Source organism: Dipodomys spectabilis, unplaced genomic scaffold (assembly GCF_019054845.1).
Source record: "Dipodomys spectabilis isolate Male_0828 unplaced genomic scaffold, ASM1905484v1 ptg000019l, whole genome shotgun sequence".
Classification (NCBI taxonomy): Eukaryota; Metazoa; Chordata; class Mammalia; order Rodentia; family Heteromyidae; genus Dipodomys; species Dipodomys spectabilis.
Genome location: NW_024870696.1, coordinates 12,096,040 through 12,119,299, shown reverse-complemented (window position 1 = coordinate 12,119,299; position 23,260 = coordinate 12,096,040). Strand labels below are relative to the sequence as shown.

The window sequence follows — 23,260 nt, the reverse complement described above, 5'->3', positions numbered from 1 at the left end:
CTACAGGGTAATTTTCACTTTCAGGGAGTAGCTAAGGGAATTTATAAGATAGCACTTTCCAACGCAGAAAAACGTATCTTGCCACCAAATAGTCTCAGTCTATGAAAGGCAAATGAAGTCAACAGTGTTAATAGTTCCCAAAGAGCTCACAGATTTTGGACATTAATTTCTTATAGATTTAACAGCAACAGCTTATTTTTAGGCAATGAGTGTATAGCTTCAGCCACAAGGCTGAATTGTCTTCATTTTAACCACCAGTTTAAGCCTTGCTAGCCTTAGAAATTCACTGTGTTTTCCTGTGTATTTTGAACCTTCGTGACACCCAAATTCTTGAGTTCTAAGGGGGCACCTTCACCGGAGAGAGGAATGTTCAGTTTATAACAGTTGAGCTTGAACATACTTTTAAATGCAAGTGAATGTATGTATACTCTTACATATGTTTATTTACATGATCTCAAAAGGAAACAAATTCTTGCTTTAAATTTGGAATCTTTTGTTTCCTTCAGTGTGGAGGATTGCACTCAGAGCTCAGAGCTCAGGATTGCTAGACAAGCCCTCTACCACTTGAGTCACACTTGCAGTCCTTTTCATTTTAATTTGTTTTTCATATACGCTTTCACAGTTTTGCCCGGGTTGGTCTCTAAATACAATCACCTCTGCCTCCTGAGTAGCTGGGATTACACTACTAGCTACTGCCAGATACTAAATACTGCCAGAGGATAAATATTACTAAATATAAACTATTATAAAACTTTACCAAGTCCTAAAAGTTATGTGGACTAAATCTACCTAAATGTATGTAGATTAAACTTTCTTTTTTTAAAATACATTTTTATTGTGAAAATACTGTACAGAGGGGTTACAGTTACATGGGTAAGATAATGAGCACATTTCTTATCAAGCATTGTAGCCTCCTGCTTTGTTTCCCCTTCCCATCCCTTCATATCTTCCCCCCACCCTGTCCCCCCCCCACCAAAGTTGTAAAGTTCGTTTTTCAACATAACGACTTATACTTCTCATTGTTGCAATGGGTCCTCCTGTATCCCTGTTTTAACGATTTTTTTCCCTTCCCCTCCACATATACCAATATCATATATAGTGAAAGCAGGGGTTATACCATGGGGGAGGGACATACAAGGCAACAAAGACATAATCTTATAAATATGTTAGAAACAATCGCATGAAAGATCTCTTTCTTTTTTTTTTTTTGTCAGTCGTGGGGCTTGAGCTCTAGGCCTGGGAGCTGTCCCTGAACAATTCAGCTCAAGGCTCATGCTTATAGATTAAACTTTCAAAGTACTTACTAGAATACAAACTTGAACCAGGTAGCAAGCTGTTGTTCATTTATTCTTTAGGTCCGTGAGTTCACAATCCCTAAGGCTACCTCATGATATAGAAGTTGGAACAGGTGCTTTTTGTCTAGTGGGACACTTTAAAGATACAGTGATGAAGGATGCCAATGGCTCACTCCTGTAATCCTCGCTACTCAGGAGGCTGAGCTCTGAGGACTGCAGTTTGAAGCCAGCCCAGGCAGAAAAGTGATAGAATGCTAGCCTTGAGCAAAAGTGTTCAAGGACAGCACCCAGGCCTTGAGCTCAAGCCCACAACCAACAGAAACAAAGAAGAAAAAAGATCCAGTGATACTTTGTTGGTTATGTAAAAACATAACAATGAATACTTGTTGAATGACTGAAAAAGCGAATGATGAACTGTTTTAAATCCAGTGATACTATTTTGGAAGTGTTGGAATGTGAATCAGTTAGTTGAGTTTGCATTCAGAGTCTATGAACATTTCCATGCTGTCTTTGTAAAGCTTGCAGGGGACCTTAGAGATAATGTATTAGCACAATGAAGACATACTTCTAATATATTCGTGTAGTCTAAACTATCTGCTATGAATTAGGCACATTGTATGTGTCAGGCCTGCAAGGTATGTGTTGCTACACTCATTTAAAAGAGGTGATCACTAAATAAGTTTCTCAAGGGCACGTGGCCATCAACAATTCCCCAGCTACCTTTACAGAAATGTCCTGTAGATAGCATTCTGTGGATCACTGTGCCTCTTAAAATAATAATCAACATTCCTGCAAGTAATATCCGAGAATATTAGCATTAAAAAGGTCAGCAAGCTTCTTGCTTACTAGATATGTTACATTAAACTTTTTTTTAGTGTAAAACTGTTTAATTCTAAACATTAAACATTTTCTACCAGAGTTTGTAATACCATTTCTCAAACTCTTATGAAACATTGGGTATTTGGGCTGGGCATTGATGGCTTATGTGTTCATCCCAGCTACTCAGGAGGCTGAGACTTAATGGATTTCTTTTAAAAACCAGTGAGCTATATGCTTCTTAGTGACAAAGAAGAACTCATTTTTATGAGTAGTTTCATGGCTTTCCATGAATTAGAAGTCCTCAGTTGTTAAAATGGTATGGCGTGGTGTGGTGTATGCAGATAATCCAAGCCACTCAGGAAGTAGAGACAGGAGAATCAAGGCCAGAAGCCAGCCTTGGCAAAGATGTGAAGACTCTCTTTGAAAACAAACTAAAAGCAAAAGGACTGGAAAAGCATAGTTCAAATGGTAGATATCTTGCCTAGCAAGTACAAGGCCCGGAGTTCAATCCCCAGTACTGCCAAAACAAAACAATACAAACAAACGAACAAAAAATTCCCTCCTGGGTAGAAGAACTCTTCAACGATGGGAGCAGTGGTGGGTATTACTCAGTGCAGACAGGGCTGCCATGAGGTGGCAGGTGCTTCTCGATGCCTTGTTAACTCCTTTCCCTTTCCCCCCTACTTTATGGGTTACAGGTTCTCTCGGCGTTCAATGTGACAACTCTGGACAGTGCAGCTGTAAGCCAGGTGTGACAGGAGAGAGATGTGACCGGTGTCTGCCAGGCTTCCACACACTCACGGATGCTGGATGTACCCCAGACCAGAACCTTCTGTGAGCGCCCACCCCCACCATTGCTGTTGATCTTGGTTATTGGTGACCTTCACTTACTTCACTTAGTGCTTTGTGTGGGTTCTTAAATGTAACCCTCACACTATACTCATTATACTCTTTTTTTTGACTGAGCTACAGTTTGAACTCAGGACACCAAGCTCAAGCTCTATACTCCAGTTCTTTTGTTTTTAGTTATTGTTCAGTTAGGTTCAGATGCGTTTAATCCAGGGCTAGCCTTGGATCACGGTCTTCCTACCTATTTCCCTAGCACAGCTGGATCATAGGCTGGGCTGTCTTTGAACCTTTTAACCTTCCCAATCAATAGCTCCTGAGTCGCTGGAATTACAGCTATTCCCAGCTCTATATTCATTTAATTAATGTGAAGTTGTCCAATATTACTTGTGATGGGGAGCCTACTTTGGACACCCAAAGTTTTGGCTCCTGAACCTTTGTTCTTTACCCTGATGGTTTCCTCCCTTACAAAACTAGACTGAAGGGACAGAGTCTCCCACATCCTTCCTCAGGATCCACAAGGAACTTGGTCAACATAGAACTTTTTTGTGCATTATCTTCATCTCCATTAGTTTAAAACATCTTCCATTATCTTTCCTCAAACTCTTTTGTGGAGGAAGATGGAAATACATTATAAATCACATCATCAATCTGCAGAGATGCAAACCAAAGGTAAGTAAAGAATGATCTAGCCAGGCGCCGGTGGCTCACGCCTGTAATCCTAGCTACTCAGGAGGCTGAGATCTGAGAATCGAGGTTCAAAGCCAGCCTGGGCAAGAAAGACTGTGAGACTCCTAGCTCTAATAAACCACTAGAAAACCGGAAGTGGTGCTGTAGCTCAAGTGGTAGAGCACTCGCCTTGAGCTGAAGAGCTGAGGGACAGCGCCCAGGCCCAGAGTTCAAGCCCCATGACCGACAAAAAAAAAAAAAAAAGAATGATCTAGAAGGCTATTGCTAGGGGAATTGCCGAGACTAAGAAAAAGCCTAAAGAAACGCCCTGGACTTTAATCTGCTCTTAGTCACTTGCTTTTAGTTGACTCTGTAAATCATCCATTTCAAGTTGTAGATGACACCTGTGAGATGTAGGTCATGAGGGTAATAGCTGACAAATACCGGGCCACTGATTACCTCCTAACCTCCAATCAGCTGTCTGCCCATAACTCAGCCTGCAAATCCCCAACTCCCTGAAAGCCTCTGTTCCCATGTTCTGGGAGGTAGATTTGACACATACTCTTTCATTCCCATACATTACATGGCTGCCTCATGAATAAACTCTTGCTCTTTTGTAAAACTTCATGTTATAATTCTAGTTATTTCCATAACTACACACACTGCACAGCAGGCATCTGGGCCGGTTGCAGTAACAATCTAGCATGCCTGCTACGAGCAAGTCCAGATGGACCTTTGGCCATCCTTGTTAGTGGAAGAGCCTGTGGGTAATTCTAAAAAGCCTGGATCACTTGTCCCAGGCACTGTCCCTGGAATTTTCCCTGGCTTGGCACCTCTAATCTTTGGTGCAAAAATGCACATTTGCAATAGGGAAATGGTACCTGGTTTAAGTGCCATGATGTCTTATTTGGTGTGTAACTTTGATACAAGTGTCTCTCTCTCTCTTTCCCCTCCCCCTCTTTCTCCCATTTCCTTTTGTGGTTGTTGCTGCTTGTTTTTAGTTTGTTTGTATTGAGAGAAGGCTTTGCTATGTAGCCCAGATGGTTTCAAACTAGTGAACCTCCTGCCTCAATCTCTTAGTGCTAGGATTACAGGTATACACCATCAGATATATCTGGCTGGCAAGTTCCCCATTCTCCTTCCCTCTGGTTTGGCCTTCATTGTAAGGGACCTGATTCAGATATACTGTATCCAAGGAAAGGATTAGGGAAGATCTGCTTATAGGAGATCTCTTGGCTGCCTTTGGTTTCTGAGGTCTGCTTCTAGCAGCCGTGCATGTAAAATAGCTAGCAATTGTGTTGAAATGCTGAAGCAATGAGAAATGTCCATTTCATCTCACACTGAGCCCCGGTGGCATTCTCCAAAATTGGTAGACTTTAAACCATAAAATCAAAGAAAGGAAAAAGGATGATTTTTTATTTTTGATACTATAACATGTTTATAATATTCTTTAGACTCTTGGGAAAACTGGCGTGAAAATAAGCCTTCTCCCTTGCCTGAGTGTTCAGTCTTTGCCTGGATGGGCACACGTGTCCTGTCCTAGTTAATGGTGGTTTGAGTTCCCTTTTATCTGGGCCAGTGTATAGGTTTTTCTCTTCTAGCATTGCCTAATCCTTTTAGATTTTATCTTTGGAAATGCTCCCTTAAGCTCAACTCCCTTTACAATCCTCCTCCCTTTTTTTGTACTGGTCCTGGGACTTGAACTTAGGGCCTGGGCACTGACCCTGAGCTTCTTTTACTCAAGGCTAACACTCTATCACTTGAGCAACAGTGCTACTTCTGCCTTTTTCTGAGTAGTAGGAGATAAGAGTCTCACAAATGTTCCTCCCTGGGTTGGCTTTGAACCACAATCCTCAGATCTCAGCCTCCTGAGTACTTAGGATTATAGATGTGAGCCACCAGCACCCAGTTCTTTTACAATACCTTTAAACCACATTATCACTGTTGGGCTCCTGGCCCTCCATGAGTTCCCATTCCCATGAAAATGAGATGAGAATTTCAAAGGACAGGACCCTATGATCTTTCTGCCCACTCTACCCAGAGCTGAGGCTCCATTTGCTCCCTTACTTATAGCTCCCATACTCCAGCCACCGTAGCCTGCCTTCTTCAAAGGATGAAAGCATGTGTGATCTTGGTCACACAGCGATGCAGAGCTTTGTGGGGCTCTACTCCACCCCATCATCTCCTCCCAGGGCCTGAACTTGCCAGTCCCCAGGCTTCTATCTTCTGACTCTTCTGTTTTATTTTGGAATTCTTATTTTTCTCACCATTGCTTTATTCCTTCCACTAGAATGTGAGTCCTACCACATCATCAGTGCTTGATCCTCAGTACCTAGGGTAGGAAGAAGCACCACAGGCATCACAACTCTACTGCAGTCAGCACTGGATTTTACTTACATTGCTATTCACGTATCTGCTCCACCTCAAGACTCCAGAATAGGGCTAATTCCTACTTAGTATCCTCTTAGTATCCCTACTTTTTAGCACATAATAGATGCACATGTTTCTGTAATGGTCCAGATAAGTAGAATAGAGGGAGGTAAGATATGGAGAAGGCCTCAGAGATTTAAAGACAAAGACTAGAAAGGAATTCTGGCTGTGAGCCCATGTGGACCTAGCATTGATCGGATGGGAACCGTGAGGGTTATGGAGAAGTCAAGGAGATACAGATTTGGGCAGGATTTGGATAGGGTCTTAGGGCAGTCAGAGGAAGATCAGAGCAGTAAGAAAGGAACAACAATATTGGGTTTAGACTTTGATAAGATAGATATGTAATTGGGTGCCAAAATGAGTGATGGAGACCGGTGGTAGTCATCACGAGATAGGAGTTGGTGCCAGGATCAAATGAAAGCACTGGTGTCCTCATTGAGAATCTGGCTACTAAGCAAAGCAGAAACAAAACAGAAACAAACACCAACCATTTCCAGGAATTCCATTCCTATGAATACATCCATGAACTTACGTATCTGTTCAAAAACAGGTATATGGCCAGTTGCCAATGGCTCATATCTGTAATCCTAGCTACCCAGGACACTGAGATCTGAGAATTGAAGTTCAAGTCAGCCCATGCAGAAAAAGATAGTGAGACTCCTATCTTCAATTAACCAGCAAAAAGTCGGAAATGGAGCTGTGGCTCAAGTGGTAGAGTACTAGCCTTGAACAAAAAAGCTCAGGGACAGAATCTAGGAACTCTGAATTCAAGCCCCAGGACTGGCATAAAATGGATAAAATAACTTGTATGTTAATGTTCCTAGAAGTGTTACTCATAATAGCTAAAAACTAGAAACAACCCCCATATCTATCAACTGAGAAATAGGTAAATAAAATAAAATATATCCGATATAGTACTAGGTTTTAGTCAGCCATGAAAACCATACATGGCATAAGATGGTTAGACTTTGGAAACAATGTGCTAAGTGAAAGCAGTCAATCATTCATAGAATGTCCAGAACACGCAATCTATAGGCAGAACATACATTAGTGGCTGCATAAAACTGCAGGGGGGTGGTGGTGGCTGGGGACTGAAGGGAAGGAATGAAACAGCCGCTGAAGAATACAGAGTTTCTTCTGGGAGAGATGAAAACATCTTAGCTAATTCTAAACCCATTGACATGTGTACCCTCTCTGGGTGGCTTTCATGGCACAGGAATTCTTTCTTTCTTTGTTCTTTCTTTTGGGCCTGAACTTGTGCTCAAGGCTAGCACTCTACCACTTGAGCCACAGCGCCACTTCCGGCTTTTTCTGTTTATGAGGTACTGAGGAATCGAACCCAGGGCTTCATGCATGCTAGGCAAGCGCTCTACCACTAAGCTACATTCCCAGCCCTAGGGATTATTTCTAACAATGTTATGACCAAAAGAAAGAACTGAACAAACGGACATAACAGGTAGATGGAATTGATCCTAATAAAAACAAACATCATTGACTTTATAGATAAAGTAAGTTCAATCTATTTTTTTGTGAAAAGTGAACCAAATAGTCAATCAAATTAAGCCGTTTAGTGATGGCCTTGGTTTAGATCCTGGTGCAGCCCTCCGGTGAGAGGGTTTGGCTCCTTGGACTGCTTGTTGACAACACTGCCGTTGCCATGCTATGAGTGTTGCTGGCATCCACAATTGAGTCCTAAAGTGGAGATCAGCATGAATGGGGGGGAGGGGGGTTCCCTCCTTGAAAAGGACTTGGGGGTGTGGTGACGCTTGCTCAGGAGCAGTTAATCTTTATGTGTACACTGTGAAGCGTGGGCAACCCAATCCCTAATTTCCTTTTCTTCTTTCCCAGAAACCGCAAGTGTGACTGTGACCCGGCTGGCATTGCGGGGCCCTGTGATTCCGGCCGCTGTGTCTGCAAACCAGCTGTCACTGGAGAGCGCTGTGACAGGTCTGTGTGAGCCAGGTCCCCACAGAGAGAGGGGACAGTCCCTTAGCAGCCAGATTCACCCTCCGAGTGCAGTTATAGAAAAGATATGGAGAAAATGTTGTGGACTTTGCCCTCTGTTCTCAAAAAGTAGGCTTTAAAAAAATATGACAACCTACCCACCCGCAATTCACTGGAACCCACATTCTACTCCGGGCCCTTCTCTGTGTTTCTACTGGGACAGTGGCAGAGGGCCTCATTGCCAGGGGGCCTGTCACTTCCAGTGCCTGGATACAAGGTGGTATGTGATGTTGTGATCACATGACTCTAGCTGGGCCTGGGACACGCTTGGCCTAGTTAAATGTGTTGGGAAAACCTTGCAACAGAGACTGTCACAAAGCATAGCCATATATAACCATCGTGTACTGGGAAGGAACTGCCCCAGGGATGGGATGGTGGTTACAGGCGCACACATGAAGCAGGGCGCGGGACAATGACGTAAGAGCCCTTTGGGCCCAAACCACGTTGGGGCAGGTGCAGGAACACAGAGCCGTCCACCCTCAGTGGAGGTAGATTGTGCTCAGACTAAACTCTTCCCACCCTGAGGTGCCCTGAGCAGAGGTGGCCCCAGAGGTAAAGCTTCCTCCTCATTTCCTTCAAAGCAAGAATGCAGCTCTTTGGCACTCTGCCAATCACTTCTACCTGGGTGGAGGAAGTGCCCTATACATTCCTAGCTTGTGTTTTTCAGGGGGTTCTTTGCTGCTGAGGTGAGGATGAAGAGAAAGCACTAGGTTAAAAAGATAGAGGTCACTTTTCTAAAGTCTTTTTCTTTTCATTACAATATGTGGCACAGAAATAGCAAGCGCCATAAAACAAACATTTGCATCCCCACCAACAGGAAGTAGACTTCTGCTAGGCCTTACCATGGATATTAGTGCTTCTCAGCAGTGACCACTGGTATAGCTTTCATAGTAATCATTTTCTTTTCTCTCCTTTCTTTTTCTTTTATTTTCTTTTCTTCTTTCTCCTTCCTTCCTTCCTTCCTTCCTTCCTTCCTTCTTTCCTTTCTTCCTTCCTTCCTTCCTTCCTTCCTTCCTTCCTTCCTTCCTTCCTTCCTTCCTTCCTTCCTTCCCCTCCCTCTCTCTCTTTCTATTTCTTTCTTCTGTGCCAGTAGTGGGGTTTGAACTCAGATCCTTGTGCTGTCACTTGTGCTGTCACAAGGCTGGGGTTCTACCAGTAGAGTTACATTTCCACCTTTTTGCTCGTTAACTGAAGCTAAGCGTCTCATGGTTTTTTTTCTCATGGTGATCCTCAGATCTCAGCCTCCTGAGTAGCTAGGGTTATGGGAGTGAGCCACCAGCACATGGCATGACAGTCATCTCCTTGTATTTCTTTATAATTTGGCATCTTAGTGCATTGCTAAGCACCAGCATTCACTTTTGCTAAATCCCTACCCTCCCTTATCCTTTCCTCTCCCTGAGTATGAGGCTTGCTTCAGCTCCTCACCACACATGGCCTCAGATAAGTTACTTTTTTGGGGAAAAGGGAATGGAGCCATACTGGGGTTTCAAATGAAACCTATCCTCACCAGGCAAACAATCTGCCCCCTTTTGCCTCCAACCCGTTTTTGCTCTTTGCCTTTTTCCCCCCTGCTTTCAGATAAGTCTCCTGCCATGCTTCACTCTGTGCATCTCAAGTAGTTGGATTACAGTCATGAGCCACTAAGACAAGTTTTTTTAACCTCTCTGGGTCAACTAATCTAAGAAAAGTGGAATTTACAATCTGTATTTCATAGGATTACAAGGAGGATTAAATGGAGACTATATATCTAAGGTGCCCAGCACAAGAGCTATGTTAATGATCACTGAAACTAGCAGTATTTCATATAGAAGAAGGTAGTTATGTTGAGAACAGTAAAAAAAACAAGTCCTCCCCAGATTCCCCTCTACTTGCTTGCCATTTGGCTCCCATTAAACTCATGTTCCGGGACAGGGCTTCTCTGATCTCCGTCCTTGGTCTGCCCTTCCTACCTTCATCTATCACAGAGGCTGTGTTGATCACCAAGGCAAAGTGATCCACGCCTCACTGAGGGGAGAAGGTGGATGTTGCTTACAACCTCACTGCACGATCTGGTTGCCCATGGGGCTGTCAGAGGCGAAGGCTGATGTGAAACTTGCCATTTCCCTCCTCAGGGGACTCATAGGTCAAGGGGGAAAGGAGGTAGAAAGAGGTGGAACAAGTCATTCTATTTTCTATACAGAATAAGAAATAAGTCAGTCATAGTATTGCCCTGATTTCTAAAATGCCGCTGCAGGTGTAAACCAGGTTATTACCATCTGGACAGAGGAAATCCTGAGGGCTGTACCCAGTGTTTCTGCTACGGGCATTCAGGCAGCTGCCGTAGCTCTGTAGACTTCAGTGTTCATAAGATCACCTCTAACTTCCAAGAAGGTAAAGTACTCTGCCCACAAAGTTTTGGTTTTTTTTTTAATGTTGTGCAGGGATGTGTGCTTATAGACAATTACCTCCACATAGATAGAAGGGCTTGTCAAGTCATTTTTCTCAGTTCTTGTATAAGTTTTAAAATTATTCCATCATCATCATCATCATGGTGGGGGGGGGGTGGTGGGTGGGTGTGGGTGTGTCACTGGGTTTGAATTCAGGGTCTTGCTAGGCAGGTGCTCTATCACTTAGCTAAGACTCTATCCCTTTTGGCTTTAGTTGTTTTTCAGGCAGGATCTGGTGTTTTTGCCCGAGGCCAGCTTCAGACCTTGATCTTCCTATCTACCCCTCCCATGTAACTCAGACCACAGGTGCACACTACCAGGTCTGGCTTATTGTCTGAGATGATAGCTCACTAATATTTGCCTGGGCTGGCCTCAGACAGTGATCCTCTGCAGTAAGTGGGATTATAGACATGATCGACTATGGTTGGTGCTATTATAGTTTTAGTGTATATTGTATTGTCAAGATATACCTTGACATCTTATATGTGTGTGTGTGTGTGTGTGTGTGTGTGTGTGTGTGTATACCTGAACAGTTCACTTAGCATGTGAATAGCTTAAAAGAGAGTAATTGTTGGTTTTTTTTTAATATTCGTAGACTTCCCACCATGTTGATTTCAAAACCAACAAAAGTCATTTGGACTGGGGACTTTATAAAAGCATCCTGGGATCCACACTTGCAAATAACACTGCTTTCACATACTAAAATCACTTAATATAGACTGCCATGCTACAGAGCAATATAAAATATTGGGAATTATTATTTCAATAATTCCCAGTCTGTTTCTAGGCTCTCTCACCTCACTAAGTCCAGCCCCTGTTCATGTAACCATAATAAAAATACAAATTACAGACAGATAAAATAAATGACCTCTTGTTGTAAGCGTCATATCCAAAGCTAGGTCAAGGCAGTTGAAGTTGAAGTGAGGCAGGTGAAGTACTGTAGCTAAGACCAGAGTTTCTGAACACGGTAAAGGAGTGTGGAAGCATGGAGACATCTTTCTATGCATCACTGGGACTTTTTTGGCTAGTAAGTCGTGTCTGGGTAAAGTCAGAGGGTGATAAGAGGTGGTCTCATATGGAGGGATCTTTTTTTGTGTCCTAGATGTTGATGGATGGAAGGCTGTCCAGAAAAGCGGGTCTCCTGCAAAGCTCCATTGGTCACATCGCCATCGAGATGTGTTTAGTTCAGCCCGACACTCAGACCCTGTTTATTTTGTGGCTCCAGGTATGTGAGAAAAAAAATTGTTTTTTAATTTATCTTGTTTCTCTTCATCTGGTAAATAAGAGATAATGCTTCTTATCAAAAGCCCACTTTGAGCAACCAGAAAGCCAGGATAGAAAAATTGATTTAGAAAACGTGGAGCCCCATGTCAGGGGGTGTTGAGAGCAGTCATCTCCAGAGATAGCTGGGACTGACGCCCCCGTTCACTGCAGCCACACAGCAGGGCAGTGTGGGGAAGAGCTGGACATCCTCAAGGCCAGACAAGACTCTGACACAGGTGCTGACATGCATCAAGTGGGAAGTTTGTAGGTTTCCTGACAGCTCAAGAGATCAAATGTGCAAGTCTATTGAGAAGCAGATGGAAAAGCAAAAAACAAAGAATTCCTCAAAGCTTTAACACTTTTGAGGCTGGGAAAGTGGCTCAGTGGTAGAGTGCTTGCCTTGCATGCAGGAGGCTCTGGGTTCTAGTCCTCAGCCCCACATAAGCAGAAAAAGCCCGAAGTAGCGCTGTGGCTCAGGGGGTAGGGTGCTAGCCCTGAGCTGAAGAGCTGAGGGACAGCGCCCAGGCCCAGAGTTCAGGGCCCATAACCGACAGAAAAAAAAGCTTTAACACTTTTAAGCTTAAAAAGTGTGTTAGTTGGTGACAGATGCCTAGATGGACAAGTTAGAATTCTAATCCTCGTTCATATCCTTAGCAGAGGACTTCCTTAACAAGCCATTCTTTTTTACCTCTCTGATCCTCAGGCTTCTCAAATGTGCAATGGGGATGAGAATACCAACATTCAACAATTATTCTAAACTAGAAAGCACCATATAATGAATAGCACTATTCCTAAACTCGACAGCTCCATAGAACAAATAGTACTATTGCTGATTTTCCTGGGATGGTTACATAGAGTGATCTGTCAGAGAGCCATCAATTGCCTTATAACAAGAGCCTGTAAGCATTTCAGTAACTAGCCCTCTTGTATAGCCAGAGGGCACTGCCATGGCTGGCTTTCAGTAGGGTAGGTTGGGAATATAAGACTCCAAAAGAAATGGCCAACATTACTGCCAACATTAATGCATAGTTGTTTGTTTTTCCAGCTTCACAACTGATCTTTTTTCAAAAATAATTTTCTTTCACAGCCAAATTTCTTGGTAATCAGCAGGTGAGCTACGGGCAAACCCTGTCTTTTGACTACCGTGTGGACAGAGGTGGCAGACACCCCTCTTCCCATGATGTGATTTTGGAAGGCGCTGGCCTGCGGATCACAGCTCCTCTGATGCCTCTTGGCAAGACACTTCCTTGTGGGCTCACCAAGACTTACACATTCAGGTAAATAGAAGGACCACAACTGAGTCACACAGAGCAGACTGTGATTGGAGCCCAAGTCTTTTGTTCAAGCACTTTTTTTCTATCTCTCATTCATTTAAGGAGCTTTGCTGAGCACCATTTGCTCACCAGGCCTGGCATTATGTGCTGAGATGGTATATGATTTCTTCTCTCAAATACCTGGCAGGCTAATGGGAGAGAAGGAAGAACAGATAGAAAGTATTGTCAAGTGATAGAGATGGGTAAGGTGGACACAAGTGTTTCGAACATACTTTATAAGAGGCAAAACTGACTCGTTGGGGGTGATCGAGACTCTTTCCAAGAACTTATGGCAAGTGTAAAGTACAAGGGCCTGGAGCAAAAGAAAAGGAGAAAGAGGTTAAAGAGGCAGTAGGAATATCCTGCCTGAGGAAGTTTTGTGCGTTTAGGAAATGCCCAGTAATTGATCAGGAGTGGAGCCAGAAGTGGGAGAGAGGAATGTGGAGGAATGAAGTCAGAGAAAGACTCAGCCTTGTGTGTGTCTGTGGAGACTGCACGTACCCTGTGGAAGCCCCATGAGACTTTTGAGTGGTATGTTCAGAGAGGTAGGCAAGGAAGCAGAATCTGCCCAGTGCTCAGTCCTGCTGTATAGGCGGGAAATAAACATAATCACTTCCCTACAAGCACTCATGGTCTACTAGGACAATGCAACAATTACTTGAGGGGTGGAAGGATCTTTAAAAAGAGCCTAATTCTACCTGAAGAAGTCAAGGTAAGCTTCGTGGAAGAGGCAACCTGTGGTTGGAGAGTGGAAAGGTTTACAGGGAGAAAGTCAGAGGCCAATCTCCATGTGTGAATTGGTATGAAAAGGTTGGAAGGTATAAATGGAGGCAAGTAATATTTATAGCTGGACCATGGGGGAGGGAAGCAGATTGAATGGGCTGGAAAGGGAATCACCATAGTGGCTTTATATGTCAAGTTAAGGTACTCAGCTCTTGAACTTGTTGGAAGAATGATGGAAAGCCACTGAGATGCCATGTCTAGAAAAGGTCATGGGCAAGTGAAGGCTGGGTGCAGACACTGTGCACAATATTTGAGTATTCATATTCATAGGTTGGGGGCCTAACTCAGGGCAGAGATAATAGGAAGGAAGACAAGAGACACATAGTCCCCACACAAGAACTGTATACATCAGTGAGTGCTACTCATTTATGATGCACATACATCTCTCTCCTGCCTAAAATATCCATTCCTACCTTCCTAGTTAAATGAACTTACTCTTGGAGAGTCAGCTTACATGTTCTTCCTTTGTATTACCCTTCTCAGGATACCAGGAAAAGTTATAGTCACCTTGTGTGTTTCTAGAACATTCGGTGCATGAGTTTATGAGTCCTCATTGCATTGTATTATAGCTATTAACTCACTGACACCCCTGCTTAAATGCTAATTCTCTCTTCTTAATTACCTTTTCATCAAACCTCACAACTTGCAGCCCAAGACAAAGGTACAATTAGCCTTTTAATTTTGGGAAAGTAGAGATAGTCCTGAAGCCTGAAATTAGGACCTCAAGTTCTCACTCAGCTTTCTTGCTCATGTCTAGTTCTCTACCGCATGAGCCATATCTCCAGCCTAACATTTTGCTAGAGATGGTGTCTCAAATGTTTCTACCTTGGTTGGCTTCATAGTGAGATTCTCCAGATCTTGGCCTCCTAAGTACATAAGACTATAGGGGTGAGCCACTAGTGTGTTGCTGAAATGTTAAAAATAGTTTGCAATACTGGGGCTCTAACCTAGGGCCTTGCTGTTAGAGAGGAGCTCTACAATGGATCTACACTCCCAATTCCACAGTCAAGTTTTGTTTTACTAATCAGTGAATGAAATGAAAGCAGTAGAGCTATTCTTGGAAGCAATATTCCAGTGAAAAAAATAAAACAAATTAAAAAGAATAGCACAGAGACTTTGATAGGGCACAATGAAGCATTCAAGAAACATTGGCATCTAAAGATGTAGCTCAGTGGTAGCTTGCCCCAGCACTACAAAAGAAAGAAGCATTCGATTTGAACAATTTTGAAGATGGACACTGATTTTTGAAGAGTAAGGGAAATTGCTCAAAGAGAAGTAAATCATTTAAAGGGCAAAACTACAAATGACTCAGAGCTTCTAGAAGTTAGAGGTGTGTCTAGTATTAGGTTAACTAGCCAGGCGCCAGTAGCTAATGCTGGCAATCCTAGCTACTCAGAAGGCTGAGATCTGAGGATCACTGTTCAAAGCTAGCTGGGGCAGGAAAGTCTGTGAGACTTTTTATTTTTTTGTCAGTTGTAGGGCTTTTGTGTGAAGGCTAGCAATTTACCACTTTGAGCCACAGTACAGATTCAGTTTTGTGGTGGTTAATTGGAGATGAGTCTCAGACTTTCTTGCCCCAGCTGACTTCAAACCTCAATCATCAGATCTCAGCCTCCTGAGTAACTAGGATTCCAGGCATGCGCCTCTTGTCTCCAATAAACCACTCAGAAAAAGCCAGAAATGGCATTGTAGCTTAAGTGGTAGAGCACTAGCCTTGAGAAAAAATAACCCCAGGCCCTGAGTTCAAGTCCTAGGACTGGCACACGTGCTCTCTCTCTGTCTCTGTCTCTGTCTCTGTCTGTCTGTCTGTCTGTCTGTCTGTCTGTCTGTCTCTCTCTCTCTCTCTCTCTCACACACACACACACACACACACAAACACACACCCTAGGTCACTAGGTTAACCAATGGCCAGGTGTACAATGCCACTTCTGAGGATTTGAGCCAGGCATTTCTCCAGGTGAAATGACCCCTCAAATAGACTTAGCACACTGGCACACAGCCATTCCCTCGCTGTGGGGTTTGCCTACCTCCCCGGAGGGAGAAAGCTCTACATTCACATCTCTGAAGACTGTAAAATAGACTGCCACAGTCTTAGATGCTCGAACATTCTCAAACATAATTTGTATTAGGCAGGGATGTGATAGGAGTTGGTTTTTGTAAGACTTCAATTTGCAATTACTCAGGTTAAGTGAACATCCGAGCAGTAACTGGAACTCTCAGCTGAGTTATTTCGAGTACCGAAGATTGCTACGGAACCTCACCGCCCTCCGGATCCGGGCCACATACGGAGAGTACAGTAAGGGACCAGGAGAAACAAAGTTCTCTCTTCTTGGGTTTCACTTGAATTGGTTTGGGCTCTGTAAGACGGTGGAAATCTCCAGAGGAGGACTTGATGCTGATTTTCACTTAGAGAATCTAACACCATTTTTTACTTCTACAAGCTTTTCTTAAGTTTTTTCTCTAGTACTAAGCTTTTGTGCTTGCTACACAGGTGTTCTACGATTTGAGTCACACCCCTAGTCTTTTTTTTCTTTTAGTTATTTTCAGGATAGTGTCATATTTATTGCCCAGGCTGTCCTGGACTGTGATCCTCCTATTTACCCTCTCACTGTAGCTGGAATGATAGACACACACCACCACAAACATCTTTTTCTATGGAAATGGGAATCTCTAAAACAGTTTTGCTCAGCACTGCAGCTCTCCCGATCTCATCCTGTCATGTAGCTGAGATCACAGGCATAGACTGCCATTCCAGTTTATTTATTGAGGCTGAGTCTCACTGGTTGGTCTCCTACCTTCTGATCTCTGGAGCTGCTGGTGTTACTGATGTCAGCCACACACAGGCCATCTATAAATATTTTTTTTTTTAATGAATGATTCTTTAAGAAGAGTTCAACACTGATGAAGAATGAATGCTTTCACAAACGTCTGGATTGAGATTAAAACAGATTATTTGAAGGAGGTAGTCTTCAGTAAATTTATGTAGTCTCCTGGCTAGGTAAAGGCATAAAGTCATCTACAACACATCCCTGGCTTTTCCTCGAATCGCTCTTCCTTTGGGAGTATACTTAATGCTACCGTGTTTGGACATACCACATATTTTGTCAGTTCTTTCTTTTAAGCTTCGCGTGTTAGGTCCTGCTAATCCCAATAGAAATCATTTAAAGGAGAATTCCTTAAGCTTGTTAGTGCTTATGTAGAAAAGCATGTCTGGCCTGCACCATTTCTGTGCTAGTAAATAGAGCAGGAAGTAGGAAAGTTGTTCTTTCACAATTTTTAAATTATCACCAGATGTGTTGTTACTATGACTTCTCTTTTACAACTGGAAAGGTTAAATGATTTGCCCCATTCATAAAGTCTCATGAGGGGGCACGATTGAAACTCCACTTTCCCTGAGTCTAGAGCCTGGGTGATCACTCATGATACTGCACCACCAAAGCCCTCCATATGGCGTGCTGTGTGCACAGCACCTGTAGGAATGAAAAAGAACATAATCCAAAGACAGTCTTGATCTTAGATCTATAGACCTTAGCACTCTCCACTTCTGACCTCTTTTCTCTATTGCAGGTACTGGGTACCTTGACAACGTGACCCTCATTTCAGCCCGCCCTGTCTCTGGAGCCCCAGCACCTTGGGTTGAACATTGTGTATGTCCTGTTGGATACAAGGGACAATTTTGCCAAGATTGTGCTTCTGGCTACAAAAGAGATTCAGCAAAGCTAGGGCCTTTTGGCAGCTGTATTCCCTGCAACTGCCAAGGGGGAGGGACCTGCGATCCAGACACAGGTGAGTGAAAGAGCATGTGGACCAGGTGGCTGGGAGGGGTGGGGGTCGGTAAGAGATGGAGCTCAGTAAGAGATACCTTGGCCAAACTCATTTCAGAGATGGGAAAGGATTAGGGAGAATGGCATTGGAGTGAGGGAGAGCAGACGTGGTGCTTGGTTACTCTCAATCCTGTTCATTATGGAAATGCCACAGGGTTGTGAGAAAGGGGCTAGGTTACAGGAAATGACCTGTCATGCTTCAGTGCATAATGTTGGAAGAATTGGTGTTGAGTTGCAAGAATTGTTTGGGGAGATCAAAGGCAAGTCAAGGTCTCAATCAATGAGCAATAAGTGATGCCAGACCGTGGTGGGCTGAGGAAAAACAGTAAGCTATGGACAGTAAAGGAAATGCATGTCTACAGAGCATGCAATTGTGAGGCAGGATTTAGGGTCTTGGCTGTGTTTAGATTCCATCAAAGGGCAGACTAGAATGAACACCCGTGCCCAGACACTAGGGAACCATTTACAAAGGAAAGATTGGGGTTCCTGCATGCTGGTCCCCCGTGTTTCATCTGCACTGCTTAGGCCCCTGTCCCTCCACTCTTCTGCCTCCTAGGAGATTGTTATTCGGGGGACGAGAGTCCTGACATCGAGTGTGCTGACTGTCCCATTGGTTTCTACAATGATCCACATGACCCCCGCAGCTGTAAGCCATGCCCTTGTCACAATGGGTTCAGCTGCTCAGTGATGCCAGAGACGGAGGAGGTGGTGTGCAGCAACTGCCCCCCGGGGGTCACTGGTAAGGCCAGGGGCTTGCTCGGTGGAGGGCTTCTTCCTGTCCTGCTGCCTGGCATTTACATAGATAGCTTCTATGTCAACTAATGTCTAGGAAAGTACAGTTACCCCCCAGTGTAAATGACCTATCTGTGCTCATTTTAAGGATACTGTGGTATCCATCAGGTGGAATAAGTTGGAATAAGGGCTGAGCTGTGCATGCTTAGCAACTTCATCTGAAAACTGATGATTTTTAGTGAACTGAAGTAAGTAGAGAAGGAAAAGTTAGTGATTTCTTAAGCTCAAGGCCTAGAGCTCTTGCTTGACTTTTTTTTTTTTTTACTCAAGACTGGTGCTCTACCACTTGAGCCATATCTCCACTTACTGGCTTTTTGCTGGCTAATTGGAGATTATAGTCTCTCAGATTTGTCTGCCTGGGCTGGTTTTGAACTGGGGTCCTCAGATCTCAACCTCCTCAGTAGCTAGGATTATAAGCACGAGCCACCAGCTCCTAAGCTAGCCAGTCATTCCGTGGCAGCCTGGGTGATACTATTGAAATGTTAGTATTTCTTTTGTCCTCCTGGCATTTCCCCAAACAGATAGTTAAGCCTTCTCGTGGTGCTGCCGTGTTCTAAACTCTATGGTGACCAGACAGCAACAGTGCCAACCTCTGCCGTGTGCACCTGCTCCGGGGTATTGTCTTGGAGTCCCAGGGGACTCCCATTTCCCCAGCCCTTCTAGGGAAACCTTCGCTACTTTAGGCTGTATGTGTGGTCTTGTTACCAGTAGGTGACAAGCTGGGCCTTTGTTCCTTCCCAGGTGCTCGCTGTGAACTCTGTGCCGATGGCTACTTTGGGGACCCCTTCGGGGAACGTGGCCCAGTGAGACCTTGTCAACCCTGTCAGTGCAATCACAACGTGGACCCCAGTGCATCTGGGAACTGTGACCGGCTCACAGGCAGGTGCTTGAAATGCATCCACAACACAGCTGGCTTCTACTGTGACCAGTGCAAAGCGGGCTACTTCGGGGACCCATTGGCTCCCAATCCAGCAGACAAGTGTCGAGGTAGGACTGTACCCCTGGAGATATGGCATCTGGGCATTCGTGTGTTCAAGTAAGCTTGCTAGTGAGTGTACATACATGTAAACAAAGGTAGACTCAAGGGCAGTGAATATCGTGGTGGAACTTTGCCTGTCTGGTTAGACTAGCCTGTGAATAGCTTTCATTGAATACCTGTCAAGAGGCACCACCATCAGTTTCCCCTGTGTAGGGATCTGGGAGGCAGAGCCAAAGGCTCTCAAATGTGAAAGCTGTGTGGGAGAAGTGGAAAAGGTCAGGTTTACATTCCTAAGTGGAAGAGCAGATAAAATAGAACCATATCCTAGGGCCAGTCCTGAGGCTGGTAGACCAGGAAGTGGCTGCTCGAGCTGTTGGAGTAATTAGTGCCTGGAGACTGAGCCTGAACAAACTGAAGCGGGGAGGGGGGGTGGGCTATAAGGAAGTTTAAGAGACCCTCTCAGGAAGTGAGGATAATTGATGTATAGAAGGGAACTGGCAACAGTTCTACTAAGAGACTGAGCTTCAAAGCAGCGTTTCTCACAAAGCCTTGGCTCCTAAAGGCTGCTTGAGATTACAGCATGGATAAGCACGTCCGGTGTCCCATTTAGCAACTCTCTCAAACCTTAGCTCGTATTATATTTCATACTCAAGGCCTCATCCAGCGCGACTGGCCTGTCTCTGGCTGAGTCACAAAGGTCCCAGAAAGGCTCTGGTGACCAGCACTCAGGAGCTTGTCCATGAATAATGTCCTCACACCAGAGTTTCTTGTAAATGCCTGGGGCTTCTACTCCACGTGACAGGTCCCTGGAAGATTCCTGGGCCAGACCAAATTAGATCCCAACCTAAAGGTCATCTATGATGTCCTGTCATATGGTAAGAGCCTACATGACATTTGTTATTAGAACCAAGTTCAAGTCCAGTTTTAACATACTGGTTTGTATTTGTTAGACTTTGTGTTGCTGTGACGAATACCTAAGAAAAACAACTTAAAGGGAGACATGGTCTTGCTCATGGTTTAAGGGGAGGATGGTGGGACAGAGCTGTTCTAAGCATGGTAGTAAGGAAGCTGGGGGAGATAGGATGGGACCAGGGCAAGAAAGGCCCTCAAAGACCCTGCCCTGTTCTACTTCCTCCAAGCAGGCCTCAACCCCCACGGTTCAAATTTTGAATCCATCACTAGATTAAACCATACAGTAAGCCAAGAGCTCTCGTGATTTCATCATCTCTACCAATGCCCCTACAGACACTTTGAGAAGTATGTTTTACTAATCTCCTAGATGTCCCTCAATCCAATGAAGTCAGCCATCCAGATGAACTCCCACACTGTTGTACAGTGCTCATTATGCCAAGCCATCTCTCTGAGTCTCAGTTTCCTTCACCATATGAACAATATCTAACTCCAAGTAGTGGAAAAGATCAAATGAAATGGCACAGGAGATCTACCAATAACAGTCAGTGGATCTTACATTTCTTCACTCAACTGTCTTTTATGGAGCACCTACTGTGTATACCTGGTGGGTGAGGTGTAGATACTATGGTTAGGACAATGAATAAGTCAGGCCCAGTTCCCAAAGAGCTCACATGCTAATAAAGAAGATACAACTGTATGCAAATGATCGTAGTATACTTAGATCCCATGCTAAGCTTTCTGTAGACCAATAGGTTCTCTAGAGAACCACCCTAACTTCTAACATGGTGTTGCACCAGTTATATCCTGACTGGCATGTGCTCAGGCAGTTCAGCTGGATGGGTGACAGCCCTGTTTCCGTACTACATTTCCTGTATCAGAGGCAGCAACCCAGAAGGAAAAGAGCATTGGCTCTTTCCGAGCTGTCTTTTGCTATGGGAGTTTGAGCAATTTACTCACCCTCTCTGAGCTTACATGCTTGTTCTGTAAAACAGAGGCAGATGTTTACATCTGGCACAAATATAAGAAATGCTCTGCACCTTGTGAGCAAAGCAGAGCGGTGGCAGGATAGCCAACAGGCTTGCAGTTCAATGAGAGGGGGAAAAGGATGGACTGTCACTCTCCCTCTTCATTCACCAAACAGACTTGCAGGGTTCCCTGAGGCTGCCCGGTTAGGAACGTTCATAGAGGCCCAGCCAAGAGATGAGCCTGACACATGTGAATGGCAAAGGGCAAAGAAGGCGTCTTTGTCATGAGTGATGCCCTCTTCCTTTTCTTTATGACACCTCCAATTTCGAGCGTTAGTGAATGCTCTATTTGTCTGTCTCCAGCTTGCAACTGCAACCCCATGGGCGCAGAGCCTGGCGAGTGTCACAGTGATGGCAGCTGTGTTTGCAAGCCAGGATTTGGTGGAGTCAACTGTGAGCATGCTGCACTGACCAGCTGTCCTGCTTGCTATAATCAAGTAAAGATGCAGGTATGCCTACTAATGCCCAACCCACCTCTTCCCAGTCCCCCTCTCCCTGCCCCAAGAGTCACTCTTTTATGTTTGGGTCCTTTATTCAAAGGGAGTCTCAAAATACCTGTAGTTTTTCCAAGTGCATGGCCAGGTGGTCCTAAGAATGCCATTCCTGTCCCCAGACTCTTGAGTTCAGTGGTCTAGTCACTGTAGTATACTTTCCAACTAGAGCTACTTTCCAGCTAGAGCTCTACTCTCTGTCCCCTCTACCACTACCATTGCAATATCCTTGTAAAACAAAGGAAGCAGGCAAACATTTATCAAAGATAGCCAGAGTCCAGGGAAGACTAAAACTTGCCAAACCAGACTGGCCTTCAGAAATTTCAAATCCAAATTCCAGAGCAGAATGAACTTGAGTCGTTGCTGCTGCTGTTGTTGATTATGAGTATTTATTTTTAGAAAGAGGAGAGGCAGAGAAGCAGGTCCACAAAAAACTTCAAATATAGCTGGGTGCTGGTGGCTCATGACTGTAATTCTAACTATTTAGAAAGCTGAGATCTGAGGATTGTGTTTCAAAGCTAGCCTGGGCAGAAAAGTCCATAAGACTCTTATCTCCAAATAACTGCCAAAAAAAATCTAAAAGTGGTGCTATGGCTTGAGTGGTAGAGCAAAAAAGCTCAGGGACAGTGCCCAGGCCCTTGAGTTCAAGCCCCAAGATGGGCACACACACACAAAAAAACAGAACCAATTTTTTTAAAGCCTTTCAAATATAGAATATACTCGTTTTTGCCTATTTAACAGTTTTATAGTACTTTCCTGGTGCCAAGCTCTGTTTTAAATATGTTACAAATATTAACTTGTTTAACACAAGTGATAATTTGAAAGGATAGTATAATTAAGTTTCTTATGCTCACTTTATAGGCAGAGAAGGTGACTTTATGAAGGTCACAGAGCTAGGGCTTGGGGCGATACACACTCATGTATGGGCGCTACAGTCTAAATTTTCAGCCATTATGACATAACAAGCATTTCTGGGCATTAGCAATGGTCTCACCTGGCCTCAGACTGCGGTCCCCATCCTTTGTTCTGATCATGCTTCCTGTGTGCTTTCAGTTGGGTCCATTTATGCAGCAGCTGCAGAGCCTGGAGGCCCTGGTGTCTCAGACTCAGGGGAGTGGTGGAACAGTGCTCAACTCAGAACTGGAAGGGAGGATGCAGCAGGCTGAGCAGGCCCTTCAGGACATTCTGAGAGAAGCCCAGATTGCAGAAGGTGAGGAAGGCCTGCTTCTTCTATCATAGCAGACTCCTAGCCTAGGAAGAATCGCTTCACTGGATCATAGAATCTTCTGCTGCCGTTGGCTCAGCAGATGTCTCCAGCCAACCCTTACCTAGGTGGCAGGACTGCCTGGGACCTGGATGAAGGAGCTTATAAAGCGATCTGGTATAATT

At 44.3% G+C, this 23,260-nt stretch overlaps 1 protein-coding gene across 1 annotated transcript in view; it reads left to right on the top strand.

The window, feature by feature from the left end:
• Positions 1 to 23,260, top strand: part of Lamc2 (laminin subunit gamma 2) — a 70,913-nt gene that overhangs the window by 32,338 nt on the left and 15,315 nt on the right. The window contains exons 4-14 of the mRNA XM_042674618.1: positions 2,813 to 2,948; positions 7,908 to 8,006; positions 10,297 to 10,433; positions 11,592 to 11,714; positions 12,840 to 13,029; positions 16,032 to 16,144; positions 17,416 to 17,634; positions 18,229 to 18,411; positions 19,206 to 19,451; positions 21,684 to 21,829; positions 22,925 to 23,081. Coding sequence (XP_042530552.1) covers positions 2,813 to 2,948; positions 7,908 to 8,006; positions 10,297 to 10,433; positions 11,592 to 11,714; positions 12,840 to 13,029; positions 16,032 to 16,144; positions 17,416 to 17,634; positions 18,229 to 18,411; positions 19,206 to 19,451; positions 21,684 to 21,829; positions 22,925 to 23,081 — 1,749 coding nt within the window. The remainder of the gene's footprint in view (positions 1 to 2,812; positions 2,949 to 7,907; positions 8,007 to 10,296; positions 10,434 to 11,591; positions 11,715 to 12,839; positions 13,030 to 16,031; positions 16,145 to 17,415; positions 17,635 to 18,228; positions 18,412 to 19,205; positions 19,452 to 21,683; positions 21,830 to 22,924; positions 23,082 to 23,260) is intronic.